The sequence below is a fragment of the Mytilus californianus genome, unplaced genomic scaffold (assembly GCF_021869535.1).
Source record: "Mytilus californianus isolate M0D057914Y unplaced genomic scaffold, xbMytCali1.0.p SCAF_7, whole genome shotgun sequence".
In the NCBI taxonomy this organism is placed as follows: domain Eukaryota; kingdom Metazoa; phylum Mollusca; class Bivalvia; order Mytilida; family Mytilidae; genus Mytilus; species Mytilus californianus.
This window is the reverse complement of record NW_026262723.1, coordinates 32,338,445-32,365,956: the sequence shown is the minus strand read 5'-3', so window position 1 is coordinate 32,365,956 and position 27,512 is coordinate 32,338,445. Positions and strand designations below refer to the sequence as shown.

The 27,512-nt window shown below is 32.7% G+C and overlaps 2 protein-coding genes across 2 annotated transcripts in view; both read right to left on the bottom strand.

The window, feature by feature from the left end:
* The window catches only part of LOC127708338 (interferon-induced helicase C domain-containing protein 1-like), a 181,853-nt gene that overhangs the window by 10,297 nt on the left and 144,044 nt on the right, over nucleotides 1-27,512 (bottom strand). The window lies entirely within an intron of this gene.
* On the bottom strand, nucleotides 196-26,115 carry LOC127709011 (uncharacterized). Its single transcript, XM_052214277.1, has 10 exons — nucleotides 25,942-26,115; nucleotides 22,924-23,648; nucleotides 22,418-22,502; nucleotides 20,981-21,073; nucleotides 19,430-19,489; nucleotides 16,781-17,089; nucleotides 15,861-15,998; nucleotides 5,525-5,563; nucleotides 2,561-2,614; nucleotides 196-1,229 (listed from the first exon to the last, which is right to left on the bottom strand). The coding sequence occupies exons 2-10, from the start codon at nucleotides 23,629-23,631 to the stop codon at nucleotides 736-738; spliced, it is 1,980 nt and encodes a 659-aa protein (XP_052070237.1). The 5' UTR covers nucleotides 23,632-23,648; nucleotides 25,942-26,115; the 3' UTR covers nucleotides 196-735.

Below are 27,512 nucleotides of genomic sequence, written 5' to 3'. Positions count from 1 at the left end.
AAATGGTCCGTATTGAACTTACAGTGTGGTGCAATATTCTGCTCTGTGTTCAAGCCTTGCTGCCAATTTAAGATTATGTAGATCCATACAAGCTTTGTTCCTTGCTATTTTGTATGTCAAGTGTGTGTAAGAACTTTGTTCTTGGATTTTATGTCAATCGATTGTAGGGATTGTGTGCAATATATAAATACAACAAAGGTATAAGTCTCATTTATTAATACTTTGAAATGTATCGACAAATACAGTTTGAATGTGAAAAATGCTACATGTAAAATAACCAAGTGATAAAATTCGACTTCAAAGATGAATATAATATGCTAAGCACCATTTTCCGTGTCAGTGACATTATCAATTCATCGAACTTTGAAATATTTAAAAGATATAGTAAAAATTTTGAGTGCTATGAAACTGTCAATTTGAAAATAATCAGATAGCTTTCATAATTATGTAATATGTGAGATACAACATGTATACAACCCTTTAAAATGTTATACTGATGAGTTGTGTACAACTATTGCATTTTTATACTAAGAGCTATGTAAAGAAGTGTGCAAAGTCTTGTACAATAATACAACTAAGGTTTTTACACCTTCAAATTCTTTTCATTAAATGTACGATTTGAAACATTTTTCAATGTCTTACTAAAAAAAAGTGACATATAAGCTCTTACATAATTCATGTCTGATTAAAGAACCACTGCTGTTGGTGCTATATAATACCTTCGTGTTCTTAAATTTAAAATTGAGACACAAATTCGTTTGGCTGTTTATTAAGAACACTTTCAAACCTTTTTGCAATGCATTTAAAGTCACTTAAAAAATCCTTAAATTCTTGAGAGCTAATCATCATGATCATTGCATTTGGTCTGTATATAATGACATTATAGAGTCTACGACATCTTTCTATATCATCTCCTAGTGATATCTCGTGCTGCTGAGGATCAGTGGGGTTGTTCCAGCCCCTCGTGGGGAGAATATCAAGGCGAAAGTTTCGCAAAATTGTATATATAAGAGGTAAATCAAAATCAATATATCCTTTATTCTTAGCATCATTTATTTTTTTCAAATCTGAAGGTTTCAGTCGTTGTGTCCATTTTTGATTTCTCACTTGAGCCACAAGAGTTCTCGGTGGTATGAAATATTCCAAAACTTCTTTCAACATATTTTGTGTTATATGTTTAACAGCAATAATCAGACGTGCATAGTTGGCGTTTGGCGATAATACATGACCTAAAATATATATTGATACTGTTTAATGATTCAAACCATTTTCTGATATACGGTTTCCAGATTTATGAAATAATGAAATACAATTACAAATTACTAGAAGCTCCATGGAGCATATAAAACCAACCTCACATTTTGGTACAATGCAGTTGAATAATAGCCAACATTCGTTTTGGTAAATAGACAATAATAGTGCATTGTCTTGACATATCAACGATATAAGGATGAGGCTTAGAAACGGGGAAATGCGAGGCTCTGCCGAGCTTTTTGCCCGTTTCGGGCCGATCTTATATCGTTGATATGTCAAGTCAATGCACTATTATTGTCTTTCTACTGCAATCTAGAAAACATTTTCAATTGTTGTTTAATGTGTTAATATTATTTATTTGATTAAAATATCGGGGTAAATCCCCTTTTAAAAAGGCCTCATCTCATATAAGGCGGAGAAAAATACAACACAATGAAATGTACATTACCTGTTGAAACCCGCAATCGATGGTGAACGAATTCGTTTGGGTATGGACTAAAATATCAACGATAAGCATAAAACATAATGATTTATAGTTTTCAAACAAAAAATATTAACAAGTGAAAGATGTTTTTCCAAAAATTGTAAAAGAAATAAGTTTGAGTCGGTCCACGCTTCGTTGTATACATTGGAAACAAGAACAGGTTGAAGAGGTCGTATAAATAATTAAATATAGTTTCGGTAACTACCATTTGAATATTCAAGAGGAAAAGTGATATCGGGTCAGTGACTGTATATGACATAGAAATATACAGTCAACACATTTTGACTGCTCAAATAGAACGAGTGCAATATAAACAAAGATAATAGGTAGATCGTGACATTTTGAAGATTTCAGCCTCCTCAGAATTTCTTTATATGTAATGGTTAAAACAAGCAGACATTACTTATATTTTAGGCATATGCTTTATTTGTTTCCTTATTAGTTGGCATGGGGTCATCAGACATAGCTTTCAAACTATAAACACAAAACAGGTGTGTAGTCAATTTGCTTCTAATTGGTCCAGTTGTTTAAGAGAAGAAATCGTTTTTAAAGGCTTAGAGACGGCGGACGACCCCTGGCGACAGACAACATACACCAATTGATGAGACACAGTGCCATATCAGCTAGGTGATTTGAAAACATATAAAAAAGACTATGTGTTTGAAACAATACATAAGGACAGATAAACAAAAGAAATAAGCAGTTTAGTCGTATTGTTTCAGATCAAAAGCATGAAAGGAGAACTTCTGTTTGATCATATAGAAGAATAGCTCGCTTGATTCTAGTACACATTTAATTAATTATTCTGTGTTATATACATACCAGTTGCTACTTGAGCTTTGTTTGCACAAAAGTTGTCACCAATGTTTTCTAGGTCTGAAATAAATTTTTGTTCTGATTATTAATTTGAAATGTTTAGTCTGTAAATAAAACATTTGACAATTTCCAGATGTTAAGGTTATTCAAATCGATTAACAAAAAAACGAGTTCATCACTTTCTTTTTACAAAAGGTTATTTGCTTCAATTAACAACGATAATTGATATGTTGTATGTTGTTGTTCTGCATGTTAATGTTATATGTTGGTTCAAAAGGGTAATGTAACCTAAGATCTAGACTGTGCTGTTACTGAGCTTTATATGTATATGTCTGTTAACTTTCAATAATTCCACTCGATGGTAACTTTGTGTTTTGTTGTTCATATAACGTCATATATACCAGTCCCCTGTTTTTCGTCTTTCAATTGATATCAGAGAACGGTTCAACACAACTTTATAGCAAACAGAATTCAAATTGTATTTGTTACATTATCGAGTTGAAATATACATGACTATGTATTCAGAAATGAACATGTTGAATATTTACATCAAATATCTTTACAACTTACTGTAGGTAAATATTAATAGATACGAGGAAAAAAATTGATTGGTTAAGACTATCGTTCGAGACATATACCCATCTGAAGATTGTCGCCACCTCATGCGACATAAACATGTAGCGCGGTTTACACATTTTAAAATCCTGGTATCTATGATGATTTCAATTATATATAACATTTCAACACTTTTTTCACAACATATTTATGGCCAATATTATGGTCAAGCTTATTTAAAGCGTATAATCAAATCAGAATGAAATACGAGTGATCTATTATTGATATGCGATTTGTGTCTCATAATTCTAAAATCCAAGGGATATGCGAAAATGGATGCACCTAAATATTCTAATTCAGGAAGTCAAAGAAATTAGTTGAATAAAATTTGACTTTGCCTTCCGAAGATATAAACGTGTGTTCAACCTTGGAAAGTCGGATAAACATATGGAAATATGAATTATTTGTAGTTCAACAATTCTTCACATCTCCATAAATCAAGAGTGAAAATGTTTTATATCAAATGTTACATTAAATATTAACTCTTATGATATTACTTATGATAAACTGCATTTGTATTTTTTGCATACAAAAAAGTTATGCATATTTCTTAAAAGAAACATTGAAAAAAATAGATAAGCGACATATCAGTTTTCAAGCAACCGCTTGGGAACTTTTATAGGCTGTTTGTTCAACAAACTTCACAAAAGGTGGTACCAGTTTTGTGTAAAAATCAACTACTCCGACAGTTTTCAACCTAAATCCTTGATGAAACTTAACGGAAAGCATGTACATGTACACATGTAATGCATCAATTATTTTTTATGGAATCATCTATCCCTACGGTTTTTATCCCAGATCCCTAACACTTTACAGAAAAATTGCACACCTGCTATTATGGAGTTGTGTGTTGAAGTGTCCCTACTTTTTGTAAAGCGTTATTAAGATATTTATTCCATTTTCCTATTTTATATTTCCATATATCTAAATATTCAGTATATATCATTCTATATTGTTTCAAAAACATACTGCCTGTTTGTGCATTTTTTTCTTCATTTTTCCAAACTTGGAAAATTTATCATATTTTTTTCAAATATTGTACCAATTTCATGTTAGATTCCTGACACATCAAAAACAGATTGCACACATGATTGAACTTAGTAATTTTTTTCAACAAAAAAAATACATACGATGGTACTTGTTTTGTGTAAACAAATGTGTCCTACAGTTATTCACCTAGTTACTTGAACATAAAATGCAAGTAGTTTGCATCTGTTATTATAGAATTGTTTGAGAAGTTTTTGTCTCATTCTCCTGACTTGGGAATTTTGTAAATTTTCCAGCTAAATTTTTATTTACTATAAGACTACAAAAAATGTAGATGCTTGGTTACAAACCTTCAACTCTTGAATAGTTGAAGGATTTTGTCGGATGTTCCTATTATGTATTTTTTTATGTTATCCATGATCACGAATTCAAACTATATTTTGGGAGGTCATACATTGCTTGCCATATGTGTATACTTCGCATTTTCCGTGATGAATTTTAAACTTTTCCTCAGAATAGTAATGGTTTGTTACCCTGCTTGCAGTTTTGCTTTGCCGAGATCTGAGGCATAAACTGTTGTCTTAACATTGTAACTTATTGTGTTAAACCAAGAATCTAGACTCTAATACATGTAATATATGACTACATGTCTCGAACATATAAAGTTGACGTAGGAATTCATAATATATTACCAAATAATAATCAACAATACAATAAAAAACTTGTAAATTAAGTAAATTTACAGGTGAAAACTACTCTTCAGATAGCTCATTTAAAAAAAAATATCAGAAGATATCAAGAGGCCTGTAGCACACATATACCAATGAACGAACAATAATAAAAAAAAACAACCCAACCAACACGCTAGGTGCTAAAAAAAAGGGTAATCATCTTTTGTTCAAGTAAATGTACCTAAATGGTCGAAAAACTATTTTTAATTTTGAGACAGCATTATCAAATTGTTTTTGATATTAAAAAATTAAATTCTGTGTTTTGAAAAATTTTTAAAACGCAAGAGACATCTACATATTGCATGAGCCCCCGTAGGCGCCTCCTCTTAAAATGTTATGGTTACTTGCTCTTATTTCGTATTATTTAAATTTATTATACTCAATTTACATTTTTTCAAATATTTGAATCTGAAAGTAACATTCACTTTTGTGAAGATTTTGCTTAACCGGAAATTCAAGAGAAAGATTATTTAAATGTTTGACAAAGCATCTGCATTTATGTTCAAAGACAATGTATCAGCAACAAAAGTCAAAATATCTTATTAATGCAAAACAACCTTTAATATTGAAAGAGACTAAAACAGATGACACCATGTTGTGTATTCAAATAATACATAGCCGTTAAATTTGTACCTACCTGATTCGAATTTGATGTCAGGCGAATCTTTATCCATTTCTAAAATATAATCAGCGATATGATACATTTTTTAAATTGATACCTCTCAATGTATTCCTTTGAATAACAACAAACAGCAAGATAAAGTAAATGAAGGATAAGATTTTAAAATTCTGGATGGACACTTAAATGTAGATCCATTAATTGACATTATGCATGTCTGAGTCAAAATAAACAAAACTTCCACTAGTAATTGCATTTTAGTCTCAAACAACTGTTTTTATATTAACCTTGTCGGAAAAGTCTGTACCTACAAACATTGTCTTCTTAAGAGCCATTCTGTCCGAAAACCATGCAAAATGAAAACAAATACTGTCCAGTTTGCATGTCGGAACTTTTGGGATATATTTGTATTTTTAAAATCTCATATACATTGTATAAGAGAAAAGTAAGAATATATCTTAGACTTCGTTATATCATGTCTAATTTTAGATACAGCGTCATTCGAATAAATGCTTAAAATCACCAAAATGTTGGTGAAAAATGTGTAAATTTTCAACTCATTGAATTCTGATATTTAACAGTTTTACTGGCCATGTAAACTTATATTTGCAAAAAACAGTACCTTCATAGACAAAAATTAACTATGTCTCGAAATATTTGTGTAGAAGGATATTTCTGTAGGGGGAATTATGAAAGGCCTTGTAGGCCTCAGCGAATTTTGTAGAAAGTTTGAGTCCATGAATCTCCTAAACTGGCAAATAATTTTTTACGAAATAATTTTCAGTGAATAGACACTGGATATTGTAAAAAAATATCAAAAATCCAATTTTGGCAAATTATCGCAAGATATTAAAATATTCTTGCAAATAAATTCTCTTTCTTTTCAGTTTTATAATTTCAACTGGAACACATAGCATTGTTCATATTTGTACATATTGTATATAATTCATATAGAGATACATTTGTGTTATACATTTTCTTTTTTTTTTCAATATTTAATTTATAGGTTTTTATTTAATTGGATACTATATTTGGTATATGGGTTCTTTGCAACGTCTACATGTTTGAAAGACAGAGTTCAACTGACCTCATCATCATTTCATGGATCATTGACCAAGATTAAAATTTCGTGGTTAGGTCTATTTCTCAGATACTATAAGCAGAAGGTCAACTATATGTGGTGTATGGAATGATTGTGAGGGGTACATGTCAGTGTGGCAGATATCACCTGACCTTGACCACATTTTCATGGTCCATAGGCATATATTAAATTTCTGTGTTTTGGTCTATTTTTCAAATATTAATATCAAATGGTCAGCTATATTTGGTATAGGGAATAATTGATAGGTGTACCTGCCTGTCTGGAAGGTATCACCTGACCTTGACCTCAATTTCGCGGTTCATTGGTCAATGTTAAAATTTTGTGATTGGTCTGTTTTCAATTACTATAAGCAATGGGTAAACAATGGTGTTTGGAATGATTGTAAGGTGTACATGTCTGTCTGAAAGGATTTATCTGACCTTGACATTATTGGCATTGTTTATGTCGGTCGGTCGATCGGTTTGTCGGTTGGTCGGTCGGTCGGTCGGTTTGTGTATCTGTCTGTTTATATATCTGTTTGTAATACATCTACAATTTCCTCTCAACATACTTAATTAGAAAATGTAGACCAAAAAGGAGAAAATCAGTAGTGCTATAGTGTAGCTACCTATGGTCCGCAACTCATCCGCTACCACTAAAAAGTTCAATGTGAAAGTTATATGATATACTAATTAAATATTTAAATTGTGCATCCTATATTTAGTTTCTATAGGGTGTGCCGCCAGTGGGTAATTATTAACGGGTCCAAATAGGAGAAATACTATCAATGTATATAGGATATCACCTGCTAAACCACAGTTCCTTCCAAACTAATATTTTTACATTGAGTACTATGATCATTTGCCGAAATGGGAATTTTTTTATATTCATAATTTTAATATTTTGTAGATATATGATTAGGGTTTAAAAAAAAGTAATAGAATTCAAATATTTTTGCCACTTAAGAAAATATACACTTTTGAAAATTAGCAAATTTAACCATTTTGGCACTTTCGTAAAACTGACCAGAATGAGTAAATGTAGGAAACAATGTCAACCTCAGGTTTTAACATATTTTGAAAATAATAAAATACAGTAGTATGATGATAAACACTGATATTTGGCAGCTCAAAAATGCTAAAATTACCTCATTTTCATCTTTATTGTGACCATAAATAGCTATTTATAGATGGCGCTCCACTAAGAGACTACCATTGAACATTTTTTTTAAATATTTTGCACAGAGAGTAGTTACCATGGAGTTATTATGTATACAAAATTCCAGGTTAATATGATAACATTGCATTTTGAGCTTATTGCATGGTTTTCTGGAAGACTTACTCTTAAGATGAAAATTTTGTTTTCAAATGTTTTGTTATTTCAGTACTGTTTGAATATTTCTCTTGCAGTCAATCCAGTTCAATTCAGTAGATTTTAGTCAATTCAGTAATTTAATTTGTTTCATTTGTACGGATAAAAAAGTATTAAAACCAATTTTTACGAGAACAATTGAAGGTCTTTCCATATCAAATTGAAAACAAGTAATAAGAAGCTACCTGCAGTTTACTCAAAGTAAATATTCGTAGGTTTCTTCAAACTGATTGAAAAATATTTGGTTTCTACATAATTTTGTTTGAAATATGGGAGATAACTTGCTACATCCGGTTTAGAAAATGTCACGTTTGCCCTCAGATGATAGCTTTACTCACACTGATTCCTAAAATATATGGTTTGTGTATACTTTTGCTTGACATAAGGGAGATAACTTGCAACTTCCGGTTTAAACAAATTCACTTTCGGTACCATCTGATAAGTTACTTCACACTGGTTCGAAAAATATATGGTTTTCTAGATACATTTCAATGAAATCAGTGCTGAAAATGGCAACTTCCGGTTTACAAAAGGTCACTTCCGACTTACCTTTTCACAATCATATATCTGCTAGCCTAATGCAAAAGACCCCATAGCAATATCCTGCATAAATATGAATTTATAAAGAAGATCAAAATCTAAAACGTCAAATTTACCTTTGACCTTGACGAAAATTTCAAGGTCATAGAGCAAGGGCCTCATATCAAAAGACCCTAGATCTCTCCAAACTTCACTGATCTAATAACCGTAGTTAATTTGAAAAAATCTATACATAAACTAATTTCTCCTGGGCGGAAAATGTTCATTCACTGTCACCATGTGTACTGCGTATTTCCAGCGGGTAGAGCTTCACAATTGGACGGTTGGTATTTCCTGTGTCGATCTTGATAACCGCGGATCGAATGAGCCCATCTTTTCCACGAACTAAATCTTGTACAACTGCTAGTTTCCATATTATACGATTGTATCATTGTATATTTGTACAATGTCTCCTATTTGTAATGTGTGTTCGTTTCGTCCAGATGTACGGTGGAATTCGCGGAGTGACGTCAGATATTCGTGTTTCCATCTTGATCGAAAGTGGTTGATAAGTTCGTTTTGTCTCTGTTGATTTTTTTTCAGTTTAACGTGCAAATCTTCAGATGTGACACTGTCAATATTTTGTTCCGATCGGGTGTCAAGTCGGCGACCATATAACAGGTGCGCTTGCGTCAGCGGTTCGGGATCTTTAATGTCAGTAGAAATGTAAGTTATCGGACGATTGTTTAGAGTTCCCTCGGTTTCGATTACAATTGTATTTAACATTTCCGTAGTGACACATGACTTTCCTAGTACTTTTTCGTGAGTCCAATAAGGCGTTCCCAGAAACCTCCAAACCACGGTGCTCTGTTGGGTATGAATTTCCATTCAGTTCCTTGATCCGCAAGTTTTTCTTGTATACGGTTGTCTTGGTTCGATCTTGTTATCCTTTCGGCGGCTGCCTTAAAGGTTGTTGCATTATCGGACAACATAATCCTTGGTATAGATCTTCTGGCAACAAATCTTTTAAATGTAAGTATGAAAGACTCCTCGGTTAAATCTGTGACTATCTCCAAGTGTATAGCACGTGTAGCGGCGCATGTGAATAAACAAATATATGTTTTGTTTAATTCGCTGTATTTTCCTTTTGTGTACAAAGCTCCTGTAAAAACAACGCCGGTTACTGAAAAAGGATAATCGTACATGTAGTTGACTCGGTCTTTAGGTAGCGGTGGCGGATCGGGTGCGCCGCAAATCAATGCTGATATTTTAATGCATTGAACGCACTTACGAATTTGTGATTTTACGCACTGCCTTATTCGGGGTATCCAATATTTCTGTTGAATATAAGCGATTGTACTGTAAAGTCCGGCATGTAAAGTATTGGTGTGCGCATCCATTACAATTAAGGACGTAAAACTATGATGTGTTGGCAATAACAACGGATATTTTGTACTCTCCTTCACAGGTGCATTTTGTATTCTCCCGGTACATCGTAGTAATCCATTTTTGTCTGTGTACAATTTAAGTTGTCGAACAAGTGGCACTTTTTTCCGCGAAGATGAACTCAAGTTATCAAGTTCATCCTTAAAAATTTCCTGTTGTACTGCTCCTATTAGAACGTGTAATGCTTTATATCGCTCCATAACACTGATAAATCCGATTTGCCGTTTATCTTTTGAATTCCGTAAGTTCTGTATAAAACGCAAGACGTATGCTGTTACTCTAATTGCTATTTCTAAAGATCTGAATCGTTGTATTTCTATGCATGGAATTGTTTGTGTTGAAGCATTTATACTTTCATCGTCTGTATAGTCATCGCTGATAGTTACCATCGTGCTGCAGTCTTCTGTGTTCCTCGTCCATGTCGACTGCGAGTTAAGTAATAAGCTGGATTGTCATCTGTTGGGCAGTAATTCCATTCAGCATTCTCTGTTAATTTTCTTATTTCTTTAAGTCGATTTGCTACAAACTGTTTCAAGTTTTTTGAAGATTTAATCCAACTCAAAACAATTTGACTACCACTCCACATAATTATACACATTTTCTGTTGTTTTGATTTTAAGGAGATGCATGGCTAATCTGGCTCCGATAAGCGCGCCCATAAGTTCTAAACGTGGTAGTGAAATCTGTTTTACCGGTGCTACCCTAGGCCTGTTTTCAGCCATGACGATGACCGATGAATTTGCTGTAACAAAGTAGGCACAAGCTCCGTATGCTAACTGACTGGCATCCGTGAAAATATGTAGCGACGTTTTCTCGTTAATAACTCCTTCCGTTAACATTCGTGGAAATACTATTTTGGTAGCCTCCTCGATATCCAAAGCGATTACCTACCATTTACTTCTCAGTTCGTCGGACACATATTCATCCCAATCCAACTTTGCTTTCCAAAGAGTCTGCATAAACAGCTTAGCTTTTACCGTTATTGGCGTGATTAATCCTAGGGGGTCGAAAATTCTAGACGATGTGCGCAAAACCTCACGCTTTGTTACCATTTTGTCCTTTTCTATAAAACCCATCTGTTTAAATCTCAGATCGTCGGATTCCCTATCCAATCTCATGCTTTGAATTTTGACAATGGCGTCATTGTCGCCGATCTTGTCTCGTCCAGCAACGTTCTGTAATTCTGTACTATTAGAATTCCAAGACCGTAGTTTGAATCCTGCCTCTGACAATAATTTTCTTGACTGCGTGTAGAATTTCAAAAGTGATTGTTCATTTGTAAAACTAGTCCAGACGTTATCCACGTATAACTTTCTCTGTAATTCTGTTGATGTAGTAAAATGTTTCATTAGCGTAGCGGTTAACGCGAATGGCGAACAGGTGGCGCCGAAAAGTACAACCTTAAACCGGTATGTTATCAAACGGCTATCTACGTCCATGGGATTTTCTAACCAATAGAATCTTGTGATATCTCTGTCACTAACATTTAATTCAATATGCAAAATTGCTTTTTCAATATCCGCTGTAACCGCATTTTTATACATTCTAAAGCGTATTGATATCTCCGTCAAATTTGTCATAATTGGTGGATATGTTGCTAAGCAATCGTTAAGATAAGGACTACTGTCGTTCGCTGTACAGCTACAGTTATATACTATGCGTATCGGGGTGGTGACTGGATCCATTTTTACGGGATGATGCGGAATGTAATAAACCTTGTTTGTGCATGTAATTTCATCAGATACCTTTTCAATGAATCCTCTTTTTCTTGATCTCTAATTATCTCTCCATACTTTCGGAACATCTCGGGATCCTTCTTTAGGCGTCGAATAAGGCTTTCCGTTCTGCGTTTTGCGATGTCTTCATTTGTCGGTAGCTCTGGCGCATTTTCTCTCCATGGCAATTTTGTAATATACCTTTCATTTTCCTTCGTAATTGAGGTCTGTATATAACTTTCAATTGATTCGGCCAGTTCTGGATCTTTTTGTTCTTTGGCGTCAATTCCCAACAATTCAAGCTCTTCCAAAATTTTTCATGATCACACTCTTCTTGTTTGTGACATACAAATATATTCATCATTGAGAAAGATGCATTACTGGTTCGTGTAGGGACAGGACCGGAAAGTAAATATCCAATTTTCGAGCTAACTGCGGTTGGACCGTTTCCACGCACTATTTTGTCTTGAAATATGTCCCAATAAAAATCACCTCCAATTAATAAGGATATCTCAAATTGCTCTCCTTCCATGACTGGGTGGGCTAATTGTAGACCACGGTAATATGGAAAATTCTGCGTCATTCTTATGTTGTGACTTTGAAGTGATGAAGCAATGGTTGATACAATTAAAACGTTAATAGAAATTAATTCTTCTTCTTTAGACTTTAATTTAGATTAATTGTTGTTTTGTCAAGATTTCTCATCTTTTTTGTATTGCTTTCAAATGTAGCTATACTCAAAGTTTCAGATCCCTCTTTTATAATGTCCAGTTTAGCTGCTAGCTCTTCGGTTATAAATGAGCGTTGAGCTCCTTCGTCATATAGTATGTTTGCATCTATACATGTATTCTAGTGAACGACTGGACTGATTGCGGTTTTCAATAAAACATTGGACCTTTCCTTGCTAGCGGTATAAAACATAGAAGTTTCTGTGTCTACTTTATTTTGCGGTTGTTCAACTTCAATAGGATGTTTATTTGAGAACGAAATCTTTTTGCATAATGAAGAGTGATGCTTCCGGTGGCAACACTTACATGTATTCTTAGATTTACGATCGGCTACTTTGTGCTTACCTAAACAATTAAAGCATAACCTCTTTTCTTTTATAATTGCGACTTTTTATCGTGATCTATGACCTCTTTACATTCGTTTGGCCAGTGGTTTCCGTCACAATATGTGCATTGTTTCTTCCGATTCGAGGGTAATGATTTGTCTGTTGTGTTTATCGGACGGCTTTTATCTGTATTTACTCGTTTAACGCCTGTTATGAAATTTGCGCTAGGGGTAGCGGTTGAATACTTGTGTGTATAATCCGCGTATCCCGACTCTTGAAAAGAAATTTCTTTACCTGTTGCGTTTCTAATCAATTGGATATTCCAAGGGTCGCTCCCGTTTTCGCGTGTAATATTTTTCCGTACTTCATGCGGTAATTTCCCGAGAATCACTGGTATCAATAGCGATCCGTACATTTCCTGACAAAGTCCGAGAGACTATAGATCGCGTATGTATGCTTCTGATTTATCGTGAAATGTTCTCAAACTTTCTAAATTATCATTAGGTGCGGGTATATCAAGTAGCGCTCTCATATATGCATTAATGAGTTTGTGTGGTTGGCCATAGCGGTTTCTCAATAATTCAATTGCTTTATGATAGTTTGGATTTGTCATGATCAATCCTGAAATTACGTTTGCAGTTTCATATTGTGGCAATGAGTTCAAATACAAAAATTTCTGAATGTCAGTTAATGTTTGATTGTGATGAATCGTGAAATATTGCCATTGAAAAATATCTCCACTAAAATTGGGAAGCGATAACTTTGATAGGCGATGGTTATTACTTGAGGTCGAACTTGATTGTGATAATTGCTGACTTGCATGTGTAAATGGGTTTGAATACGGTACAAACTCTGGGGCGTTGGAATCTAGTATTAAAGATGTGGTTTGTGCTACGGGTTTCAAGAACTTTTTGAATTTTCTAATGTTACCCTCTTATTCTAGATAATACTCATCTGTTTCAAGTATTTCATCAGTAATATCCTCAGATTCGACTGCATTTAGTATCTGTTCGTCTATTGTGGCTCACGTCTTCTTTTTCTTCTCAACTGCGTCGAGCAATGTTGATACTTCCTCCGTGTCTATTTGCGAATCTCCGATGGCTTCCTCCAGTTTTTTAAAAACTTTTGTCACCGCTGCTCTGTTCCCCGCTCTCAAAGATTTTAATCGGCTGATGTCCATTCTCTCTGTTTGAAGTCAAGGCACCAATATAGATTAATGGGTTGCGTTGTGTATTGTTTATCGTGATCGTAAGCTTGACTAAGGCGTTATAGATATAAACGTCTGCCATTACAACTTTCTATTAAAAAAACATAATCGTACATCACAATAACGCGACGTCTCAAAGATAGCGGCCGCACCGCAAAAGGGTACGTTTAACGTTAGCGCAATTATTAACAATATGGTTAACGAGTTATAGCACCATACAGCTAATTTTAAATATAAAAGGGGATAAAACTCATATTATTGTCAACGTACCCTATCAACCAAAGCATATGTGTTGCGACATGTCGTAACTAATAATTATGTAACAATATTATGTCGATATCTTATACAGTTTCTGATGAGAAGCTATAATTAGCCAAATCAAAATCCAAAACATGACCTTGAACTCCTTTTCTTTTTGTTGTACCCTGGACCTCAAATCAAAAGACCCTAGATATTTATTATTTATGATTTACCCTTTTCAAATACATTTCATTTATATCAAATATATAAGGGGACATAACCCCCATATGGAGTCTCTGGATCGCTTAGGTCAACCTTTTTTTCGACAACCTGAGGAATGTAATGAGCAATTTGGAAAAATTAATTTGTCGTTTTCTTTTACGGTTGCGAAGGAGAAGCAATCACAAGAAAAACAGTGTTTGGGGAATTAACGCATACAAAAAATAGTGTTCGGTTAAACGGGGTCAGTTTCAAAAGCGTATTAACTGTTCGATATCATAATCCAAATATCTTAGCGTCATCTTGCGAAATAAAATCTTCTCGCAAGAAATAAAAGTGGCGGAAGAAAAAACATTAATAATGATAATAATCAACACAAATTCAATATGTCTTTCCACGGAAAAGTGGAAAGACCTAATTACCTTACTGTCAGAAAAAAAGACTTACCATATATTTCCTGTCTGCAATAAACCCCAACTAAAAGCATCAATGATCATGTTTGTAGTTTTTGTAGCCAAAACTTGAATATTGCTAATCCACATGTCTTAATATAGGTTAAGAAAATTACACTTTATTAGTAATGTGCATCCCAATTGCTTTTCTGGATTAACCTTTACAAGTTACGCTAACGCTTAACATTTCAAAGCAACGAACGTGTAAATACGTAGAATCGTTAAGAGCTATATGAACAAAATGGAGCAAAAAAAAAAACAGTTGAATTCATACAACGTCAACTTTGCCTTAAGAAGGTGGAACCTAAGTTAATTGAAGATTTTATTTCCTTTATCGACAGAGAATTTAAACATAATTCATGTCAGAACTGAATCACTGACTACTGAGCTGATGATTCACTCGGGAACACCCGGTCCAGCAGCAGTGGTATCAACCAAGTGCTAGCTGGTGAATATAGCTCTTTATATACTTTGTGCATCCGAACTGCTTTAAATGATTTATCTTTAGGTCTCAATCCTAAATATTGGAAAGCCATGGTAAACTATACTCTGCCAAAACTACCATAACTTTAGACAGCAATGCTTTTGTATATTAAGCTCCTTTGTCATCCTATACATTTCTAGGACTATCATTGGTTAAACGCAAACACGTGGAGACCCTGTTTATTTAATATTGGGTTAGTGGGCGTATTGGTTTATTTTGAGATAAATTTGTTACACAGTGTGCTACAGGTACACGATGTAGTGACCTTATACAATATATATGGGTCAGTAAATTCCATATGGGGTGAGAGCGAATATGAAATTTACTGACCCCGTATATATCGTATTCGAGCTTCTATCTCAGCCCATCTGAACCCTTTCTAAATTATTGTATATCGTATTAGTTCACTAGCACAATGTGTAACAGATGATATATATATTCAGCAACATTGATATAAAGGTTAAAATAAACTAATAATCTTGAATAAAAAATTTGATTACATTTGAACTCAAAGACGTGTAAGAAGAACACACACTTGCTTCATACATAGAACTGAAAATACTTACCAGATAGTTCATCTTCTAGGCGTGAAATAGTTTTAGCTTTCTGTTTACAATTCTGACAATCATAGCTTTTGTTGCAGAATATGCATGTTGTTTTGTCTTTCTTATTCATTTCTATTTTCGATAATTGCTCTTTTGCCTCTATTTTGGAAAATATATTTTAGATATATATATTAACATATACACTCAGTTAATTGACCAATTCGATAGAAAAAAATCACAAAAGGACGAACACATCAGCAAATTTTTAGAAGAAATAAAAGCACTTTCATTAAAAAGGAAACATATTAAATGTTGAAATGTTACCCCATTATCCATTTTCAGTGATCCTTATATGAGTATATACCATGCCTGACTATTAAGGACATTTTAAAAACAACATGTCTTTTATAACAGATGAACAAATGGACATATTTGTACATGAAAAGCAATATTAATGAAATAAACTTACAACCATACTGAAGAGAATTCGGACAAAAAAGGCAGTTTAACTGTTTCATCTAGAAAGTTAATAAGGCATATATGTCTCATTGATGTACAGCAAAATTCCTTGTATAATAATTTAATTATAATAGACCGATTGACGAATTGTTGTTTACATGCAATCAAACTAACTGCTAAATTAATTTTAAGATACTTTTTAAAACTGAATCACTAGATCACTATAAAAGCACAGGCATTTTCATCAATTGATATTTTTTCTTCTTTACAGTATGACTTAAAAACGTCAAATTGCAAAAGTAAATTTTTAACACTCTATGACTAATGAAACTAACACAATCAACATATGGTGGCAGACGCTTTTTCATATGTTATTTATTATCTCTATACAACATTGGGAATTCGTATTGTATGCATTATTGTTCATTTGGATACATGATGCACCTATATGACAATAGAAAACTATAGGAAATCTATACTACCTTCTTTATCCAAGTCATCAGGCTCTACAATCAAAGCTACTTTGATGACAGTATGTTCATCTGAATTGATTCTACAAACTTCAACAAACTTTTCCAAAAATAAATGTACTGCTGTTCGCATTTCATCTCGATTATCTAAAACATTTTTTTGCACCAATGTTTTTATAACTAGGGACCCAACGTAAACAAATTCTATTTCAAACCATTGTCGTAACAGTGCAGAAAATTTCTCTAAAGTGTCTTTTATTTCTGGTAAATTCCATGTGCTTGGTGTTTCAAGTCTCCATTCGACACGACATTTCCTCACATCTGCAGAAGACGAAGAAAATATTAATAAATTAAATAAGGGTCCAGTTCTTATAATATTATATACAAAAACTAAAAGAATTAGTATCCTGAAGTAGCAAACGACGAGTACAGCAGACTATAGATTCTTGGAGCAAAATTGGTTAAAAATGTTGCTATGCGAATAAATTCCTTGAGTACCAACTTCAATTTATTTGTTTACTGTCTGTATACCTCTCTGGAACATGCTAATTATTCGTATATATAACAGAGAAAGTCAGGAAAAAAAATTCCAAAGGAATCGATTGATATGCAGCAAAGATTGACACTTTTGAAATTAAGTTACTAAGCAAAATCAAACAGACCTTATGTCGATGTAAACATTGAATATGAATAGATCGAGAAGACCGCAAATACTTGTACAAAACTCGAGACGACCTTTTCTTAAAATTGTATACCAAAGAGTAGAAAGATACCTACTTTATAAAAATAGTTTTCTTTAATTTTTTAACCTGCGCTAACATACTTTTAAATGTTTATACTCACAAAAAGACAAGAGTTCTCTATTGAATGTACATGTGACAAGAGCAGAGCGGTGTGCTCGATAACTTAGGTGTAAAAAAAAGGTATACTTTTGGAAATTGTAACATGCTAAGGACTTTTTGGAACACTTAGAAAATTGGTGACCCGAAATATCTTTCGATTTTGTTTGTTCATGATGTTTTCTAATTTTTTTTATCAATATGCAGCAAAGATTGGCAGTTTTTAAATTTCAGTTTCACAAGCTTCTAAAGCAATTATCTCTACAAATACTGAACATAAAACATCGTGTATTTGAACGTATATTTTTGATAACACAGTTTAAGAAATAATTTCTTTAAAATGTACAATTATTATTTAGAAATAACTTTCGATCAGTATCGTCACCGGTATTGTTTCATTATTGACTTTCTCAACTCTATCATAAGAAGAGTGAATTTTCTTTTGTTTTCGTTCACTGGATATCCCACTGATAAAATGTATTACATTCGACAGTATCACCAACATAAAGTGAATATATTTTCAGCTAATATATCCTTGTAGATTACAAAATGGAATTTTAATTGTTTAGCATATTTAAATGTGTACAAAGTCTACAATGGAAGAACTAGACGAAACGGATCAAGTTCGATTTGGGTTGGTGCGCTTAAAGGTTTGTGAATGATCAATTTCTGCAGAAGGGTTGCACAGAATAACGGCTGAATTTTTACTAGGTTTTATAGGCCGACATCACCATTTAATTGATCGTGATTAACTTTTTTCAGGCCGCAGATTTGACTTGACAATATTGTTAGATTGGCTTGTATATTATTTTGACATGTACAACTGAAAGTAATTTTACAATTGGTTTACTGGTTAAACATGCGGACGAGAAGTAGCTTACTCTGTCAAAGAACCCGGATTCTTGTTTTCACTTGTTCGTCGGCTGGTTTAAATCCCAGAATTTATTAATTTCAAAGTGAAACTAGCTAAAAATTTCCCAATACAAAATATCCAGAAACAAATAATAAATGATCAGACACATTTGACATCAAAATGCTTGTTGAATTGTCACTAAAAGTGCGGGGTTCAGGCATCATGGTAAATTAAAATCAAATGCATTTATCATAAAATCAGTGTTTGAGATTGGAAGTTAACAACACATACAAATTATATGGGAGACGTCAAATATCGTTTATTTAATATATTCATGATCTTATTGACTGGTAAAGTCAAGGAAAATGCCACTATGAATTTACTTTTATGACATTTGATACTTGTTTGGTATTCAAACAACTGATCAAAAATATCTGGCTTCTAAGATTACTCAAGACATGCATTTCGTCTACAAAGGACATACTAGTTGTGCTAGAACCAAACCAGTAAAAATGTTAAATCCGTAAATTCTACTATCTTTAGCTAGTATTTTATTCTAAAATCACGGTGACTAAAGCTTTACAAAGGTGATATATTTTAGTTTTTTTTTTACTGTATACATTTTATAGAGCAATATCAATATTTCTGATGTTCAATTGTTATCTCACTGACGTACGTCCTTGCATATATTGCATTTACTTTGTAGTGATAGCATTCTAAAATTTGACATGTTAAAATATCAAACAGTTATAAATTAACATTTATTAACAGGATTCTAGATATTGTGTACTAAATGAAGTGATTTTGAAATTATGTAAATTTGTTTGCGCACTTATTAAAGCATTTATTAATACGATTCCAAAGTTTGATCACCTAGAATATAATCAAGCAAGATGAAACCTTAAATCGTATACATGATAATATAAGAATGTCCTGTTCCAACCTCTTATTTGAACTTGTATAACTTACTTTTATCCGTTTCCGTCACATATTCTTTAGAACCGCTTGCAGCAGCATTCATTTTGGGAACTGGAGAAGATGATAATTGCAGTCAAATATTTGATAATTAGTTTATAATTCTGAGTCACTTAAGGACGAGACATAATTTTTCTAATTTGTTTGAACAATTATAAACAAGTAAATGTTATTTTGTTAATTACGCCCGTTGTAGATCAACTGGAGAGTAAAAAAATAATTCAATGACCCACATGAGCAATCCAGGTAAATACAGGGAAACAAACAGATGAGCATGAAATTCGTAACAATTAACTGCAGATTACTGAAAAATTTGCAAACTGGTTTTGATACATGTATCAAGAACATGCAATGACCTTGTTAAAATGAATAACAAGTTAAGGTTTATTTTTTTGGATGTTGTAATGCCCCGACTCCGTGATAAAATCGATATCAAGCCATCGGAATGTTTTTGGAAGTTGCAATGATGCGACTTTATGGTAACATTCGAAATCAAGCTATCGAAATGTTACAGACAGGAATCAGTCAACGTGCTGTTGCAAGAAGTTTTAATATTCTGTAAGCAACTAAACAATAAATCGTATGTTTCAACTCTACGGATTAACCGAAACTGAAAAACGTCACCCTAGAACCACATAATCGCAAGTAACGACACTGTACCATTGAAATCGCGCCAACCTACGCCATTTACGGAATCAATTAACGACGGCGACGTCAATTGCACACCTAGTTATTAGAGCAGTTAGTGCTATATGTAAAACAGTGTCCTGAAATTAGTCAAATTCACAGTCTATAAGACTGTACACAGCACTGATTTTGTTGGCCAGAGCAACATCTTCTGTTACGTGTGGTGTCATTCAATTTTAAAATCACCTTTACAATCAGTTTTGCGGATGGAAGAATTTAATTTACAAATGAATGCTTTGCTAATACCTCTGTTCTTGAACGAGACACATTTGGCGGGGGCATGTAATAGTTAAGGGCGCTCTCAACACTTATTTCCGGAAAAAAGATTTAAAAATATTCGCATGGTCTATATTTGTTTTGTGAAAAATTATTTATCAAATAAATACATATAAACATGCTTTGGCATTGTGCTTCCACAGTTCAATGTGTGAATGATATTTTTTTTTTATTTACATCAAATTAATATTACTTTAAATAGGGAATATGATAATTATTATTTCATTTACATGCAGCATTGCTTTTTTGAAATTCGATTTGAAATAAAAATGCTGCTTATATCAAATGGGAAGACATTACGACAATTTCCATAGAAACATGTAGCTCTTTTTTTCATTTAGATCTATTTTGGAAGTAATAACAGGCTTGAGTCGCAGACAAAATTGTTTTGTCGTGTTCTGACAATACTTTTTTTTTATTCTTTCTTTATTAGTCAGCAAGTTCGATATGAAGGTAACGATGTTATGACGATACTCAGAAAAGAGGGTTTTGTATTGGGCCAAGCGCTAAATAATTTGAAATTGTCTTAATAAATGCAACCAAATTTACGATATCATAAATTAATAAAAAAGCACAATGTACCTTCTATGTCGAATGTCTCCTCTGTAGAACAAGAAGCTAATGTATATTGCTTTACTTCAAATCTGAGATTCCTGATATCAACTGAGAGTTCATCTTATTCATATGAAAATATGAAAAATTATGTAGAAATGAGCAAAAATAGAATAAAGAAAAATCTGCAAAAGAACTATTGCTCAGTAACTTCATAACTTCATATAATATTGATGGTTCAAAGTTTACTGTGCCTGATATTCGTTTGGACAAGTAATGGATCTTTAGTGATACTACAGACTAACATTTATGACAAATTCCAAAACCAGATACAAATGTTGAAGATGTGATAAACCGAAAAGGACTTAAAAAGATATATAAAAAAAAAAAAAATAAAAAAAGGAAAATGAATGAAAACTATGCTTAACAAAAATAATTCACATGAGATCAACCCCAGTTTTTGGTAGGGTCGTGTTGCTCAGTCTTTAGTGTTCTATGTTGTGTGTTGTGTACTATTGTTTATCTGTTTGTCGATTTATGTTTTAGACATGGCGTTATCAGTTTATTTTAGACTTAGGAGTTTGAATGTCCATTTGGTATCTTTAGACCTTAATCAATATTTTTTTTCCAAAATATAATCATTTTGATAACACAATATCCGTTTGCTTTGGTACTGGGTCTTGTGCTGAAGATATTTTTGGGACGAACAGTCCCTTTAGCGTTAGTAGCAAAATTCACGATACGAGTTAATGTCTCTTTCTTGATGATCAATGCAAACATATATGACAATGCAAAACCTGATATCACAAACGGTGATGGTTTACTTTGTTTTGGCCAGTTTAAATATAGTCTCCAAAGTTGTTAAAGTTTATAAAGATACAAACCAGCAATAGAAAATAAAAATAAAAAATACACGATAGTAAAAGAAAAAGCAACAGTGCATGAAACACAAACAATGATTTGAAAGAACCAAACATTTAATAGATAAAAACGGGAAGGCGGACAACCATATATATTTGTATCGACTTTATTTGATTCATTTTTACCTGAGCATCAAAATTGGATAATAAAGATGAGCATTTAACACCTGCTGGTAAAAATGTGGTATAATAAATATTTAAAAACAAATGTTAAAAACATGTACTGAAGTTACACTATAACTTATAAGCTAAATATGACAAATAAATAAACGTTATATCAATTTTCATAAAACAATTCACACCAATTTGTATATTTGTAGGAAAAGACACCGTCTAATAATGTGAAAGCATCTTTGATATCAAACAAATCTTGATGTTAGCATATACATATATAGTTTGAATATCTACATATATGTGTTAACCCCTGACTAGTTTTGTTTTGATATGTTTTAATAAACAGTACAAATAAGTGTTAGATCATTATACACACACGTAGAAACAGCCTGAATTACAAAATTTGTAATGTTTATCTTTAAAGTTAAATTACCTTTATACTTTGTGAGGTGTGCAATGATCTCATCCTTTACCAGCAATGTGCTTTTCTTCTGGTCTTCAATAAGGGCTTGAAGATCCTACAAGTATTAAATAATTGGGATTTTGTAATTTGAGTCTTTTTCAGAGTATGACAAACGCATATTCGCAATTTAAGCTTTTAAATTTAAGAGCGCATGCCGAATTGTTTTTAATTTGGATATTTAATTTGCTATTTTCCTTTGTTTCTTAAATTATCATAGTCGATTACACATGTTACATTTTATGTTTCACTTTGCTATGTTTGGTGTTATTTATTTGCCTTAATTGCCTTTTACGTTGTTTTATTTCAAATTCTAACTTTATTCGATTACATGTGAAACGTTATGATAACAATGTATATCCAAATATCAAAATAAATTTAAGAACAACGTTTCTTTGTTGACCATGTATTTTAATTAAATGATTTATCTATCGTAAGGCAATTGTGTATGTATGAATAAGAAAATGTATAAATCCTACCTTTTTAACTTCATCAACATTGTTCTCGATGATTTCTTTGATTGCTTTCATTGATAATTCACTATTTTTGAATTCATCGACTTTCCTTTTGTTCACTTTAGCAAAATAATTTCCCAATGAGCTACCTATTTCTAAAATAGCTTGCTCAGTCTCAGACCACTTTCTGTCAAACTCAGATTCAGAAATACGTGCATTAGGTACATGTGCCAAAAAGTTTCTCGTATCTTTGATAACTTCAATACATCTTGGATTTCCGTGTATGACTGTACTATTTTTGAAACAGCATGATTGGACAATTGCGTACATAAGAGTTATATCCATACAGTCAACATCATTAGATCGTTTTGCGATGATTCTGCATAAACACTCTTTGGTTATATCATTATGTCTTCCTGTTTGATAATGGTCCATTTCAGTTAGAGGGCCGATATCAAACAATAACATGAACTGTTTTTTATTTAAACATCCTTTTTGAGAAGGAGAAGCAAGACAATGTTGAAAACACTTACAGCACTGTACTCTAGGATAGCATTCATGAAACAAATAATGTTTATTGTCATCTAAGAACATGTAAAACTCCAAATGTTCTTTTGCATTCAAAATATTCTGCTCAAAATAAGTATGTAGAACCTCCATTCCAATTCCTAGGATGAAGGTGACAAGTTTCATGTAATACCAACACTCTTTGTCAGATGGAACTGCTTCCATTGTCAGTTAAATATTAGCTAAATAGTGAGAACGTTTGTTGAGAAAAACAAATTTTGTGTATATCAAAATTGTTAACACTGCTCAATTTATTTCTAAACATTTAATCTGCCACCCTTGAATTATCGATTCCCTGTGGTTCAAACAAAAATATAAAAAAAAAGAAAGAAAAACAACCACGTGCAGAAGGTTGCAGTCCTAATCTGTACAGCTAATTAACTTGATGACCAGACTTTATGACAGGTGAAAGTAAATTTGGGATAGGATTTATTACTGCCAAGATCAGTCATAAGACAGAATAAATGTTTACTTGGTCCAAGAACTGTTTTTATGACTGCCCGAAAAATTAGCTTTATGACAGGTCCAATATTGAAGTTAACTTTGCCACAACCAGTCCTACACAACAAGTTAACTTGTGACCAGGTGTGCTTTTAAAAGCAGTCATTGATGTTGACTGCTTTGTCCGAAACAAATCTATTCTTGAATAAGTTAACTTTAGTTTGGTCTGATAAATTTAACATGATCGAAAGTTAACTAGTAAACAGGACCGCTTTGATTGATGAAAATCATTTGAGTATCAACACATACATGTATCAACAAGTTTGGTAAAGAATGATATATCCATCAGACCGAATAAAAAGCAGACCTGTCCCCATGACTGACATGACTTGTCTGTCAAAATGCAGACTTGTCCACAGGACATATGAACATCATACATGTTCACAGGTGGGTCTGGTCAAGCTATCCTGTCAACTGGTCTGGTCAGTCTGACTTGTTCACAGGTCTGGTCTGATCAAGCTGACCGGTCATGAGGACAGGTCTTCTACATTAGACATGTCCTCAGGTCTGGTCTGGACAAGCTGGCCTGTTCTGAGGATAGGTCTGCTGCATTAGACCTGTCTGCATATCAGGTCTAAAGCAGTCCTACAAAAGCAGACATAGGTCTGGTCTGATAAGAATAAAGTAAATTTGCAGGTCTGCAAAAATTTAAAAACGTTAACATCATAAGTACTGCTTAAAGCTAATGTTTGTACATGTATATGTTAGACCTGCACCCACCTGTATGTAAAGTAAAATCCTCCTAATAAGTAGATGCGTTTAAATCAAACAAAATCTAAATTTTGTATTTTGTATCTTGTGAACGGATTTAACATAAAAACAGAAACAAACTATGGAAGGTTATGCGGGGACTACAAAACAAAATCGCTGCCATAATAAACCATGTTTTGTTTTTTTATAAATTGATCTAAAAGATTCAAACTCTAAAAGAAAAACCAAATTAATAATAACCATGTCCAGATTTTTAATGTTACTAAGCTGATATGTTGTATTTTGTTGGCCCGTTTCAAAGAAGTGTGCATTTTTCATGTGTGCAATATGTGTTTGTCTTCATGATGTATAAACTGCATATATTAAGTACATATGCATACAAAACAAAACATTGTAGCTTTCGAAGTGTGGATATTTAAATTATTTTTTTTTGTGTATTGTTTTGTCCATTTTTTAGAACAATATCATTCTTAACGTGTGGTCTTGCTTTGACTTTCCCTATCAAATATCTGCAATCCTTATTTCCAAAGATCAAAAAAGAGCGCAAAAGAGAGGCAAAATATATCAAAGGAATAATCAACCGTCTTTTTCGAAAACGAACATACAATGACATGGAAAAAAACCCCGACAAAACGAAAAACAACAGTATAATTATATAGATCAACAAAAACGGAGCAATAAGAGCCTCATCAAAATAAATCTATAGACTAAGTTTTGGAAACGTTTTTATTTGAAATTCATGCTGCAGAATCGTGATGAAAAATTGTGTTAATGCATTATAAAAAAATGTTTTTATATAACTATGCCGTCAAAATATTGTGTGCCATATATATAGGTTTTCTAAATTTAGAATATACACAAATCACCATGGGAAAAAACACAAAGCTAAATTTTGTCGGTTTATGAAATTTGCGAGTGGAGAAGTGTAACATTTAAGACAGGGCTGAAAATGTCTGAGTTCTTTTATTATTGTTAAAAAACATTAAAACGCATGATTATCATGGCCACAAATTAAACAAGTCTTGGCATTGGAAATAAACATGATTTTCTTCCTTGTAGAAACTTAAACAAATATTTTATTAATTTAAGAATAATACATTGCTGTTTTGTTTATGTTTGTCTGGTGATAGTCATATCTAAATAAACCAAAAACACAATTCGTTCTTAATATCACATATCTTGGTCAAATGTAGTTATCTGTTTGACGGAGGTTTCTATCAGTAACAATGACAACATTGTATAAATATGTTTACAACGTCTTACCTTATTAGTTGAAAACTGTAATTAGCTACTGTCAAACCAAAAAATGCTTTCAAATTTGGTTCTGCTTCAATAACACCTCAGAAGTAAGTGATCAAATTTGTTGAACTTTTAGTTTAACATTTTTTAGCTTGAGATTTCATTTAAAGAGACCATGACCTTGACCATACAATCACATTCTTCATAAATGTTTCGGTTTATACATTTTATAGATTTATGAAAAAAGCGTGACTACTCACTGTGGAATAAGATATGTATAACACTAAAAATTTGAGGCAAAGAAATAGAAATTGTACCAGAGTTTGACCGAGAAAACTAGTGTTTATAAAACTTTAAATACTATTAGATAAATTTCAATTATACCACGGCATCAACACATTTGAAATAGGTTTATGTTCGGTATCGAATTGAACATGGCAGATCAATAATTATGAAATAACAAAATATGCGGTACTTAGATGTATAATCAAATAAAAAGGTAACATATTTTTTAAATCATTCACTGTTGAGAAATTTATGATGAACAGAATACTGATAATGTCAGAGTGGTTGCAAATACACGTTGAAGACGGGTAGGAAAAATCAACCCGCTGTGTCTCTACAATCAGCGGTATGAAGATTTTGATTTCTTTTTTTAGTGTTTTATCCGCAAAAATTTAAATTTTATTTTACAAAGTTGCTTTATTTTTCTGCCAGTTTTCTAACATTTATAATTTGTAGTCGATTCAGTACAGTTCTGACCATTTTCAGAGGTTTTTTTTTTGTTTAACTAAGTATGCAAATCAATTAAATGCCGAAAGGAATACGAGCAATAGTTTAATACTAATACAATGGTGTCTAACGACCTCGACTGGCTATGAAGCCCTGGAGCGGTCGACAAAAGAAAACAATAGTTTAATGACTGACAAAATCAGGGTCACAACAGAAATAAAATCAAGGCAGGGATATTTTTTAAGATTTGCAAACACTGTGTTTGTTCAAAAGTCTTTAAATATTTAAAATACGATGCTCATTCATTATCTAAAAGGTTTTCCGACGTCACAGCAACTGTTAGACAATCTAAACAAGACAACTCACAGCATGATAATTACAGATACATGTAACTATAAACGAATTTAAAGGTATATACTGGCAGAAACGACAACCCAAGTATTAAGGATTTTCTACCCCAGGAAAAGATATCCGTAGCTGTTAGAGAAAACCTTTAGGAATTGTGGGTCCTTAATGCTCTTCAACTTCGTACTTTTTTTGACGTTTTTAACTTTTTTTATTCAAACGTGACTGATGAGGTTTTTTTTTAGACGAAACGCGCGCCTGGCGTACACAATTCTATCCTGGTATCTATCATGAGTTTATTTACAGGCTTCTGACTTATGACAGGTGCATTAAAAATGCGGATGGGGGACATATGTGTGCGGGAGCTCAAACATCTCCATAACTTTGACAATGGTTTAACAGTCCAACATAGAAAAAAAAACGGTGATAAATGTATGATAAATAGTTTGAAAGTATCGATCTGAGAGTGATGTGTTCAGCTTTAATTTCTTTGATGGTCTTGTCTGTCTTTCTTCGAC

Bases quoted from the DNA above. Each gene is read 5' to 3' on its own strand.
- LOC127709011 (XM_052214277.1), bottom strand. From the start codon at position 23,631: ATGGAAGCAGTTCCATCTGACAAAGAGTGTTGGTATTACATGAAACTT. The intron at 21,074-22,417 runs GTAATTTAACTT...CATATGAATAAG, and splicing joins ACACCTCACAAAGTATAAAG to ATGAACTCTCAGTTGATATC. The intron at 2,615-5,524 runs GTAGGTACAAAT...AATTTATTTCAG, and splicing joins TGACATCAAATTCGAATCAG to ACCTAGAAAACATTGGTGAC.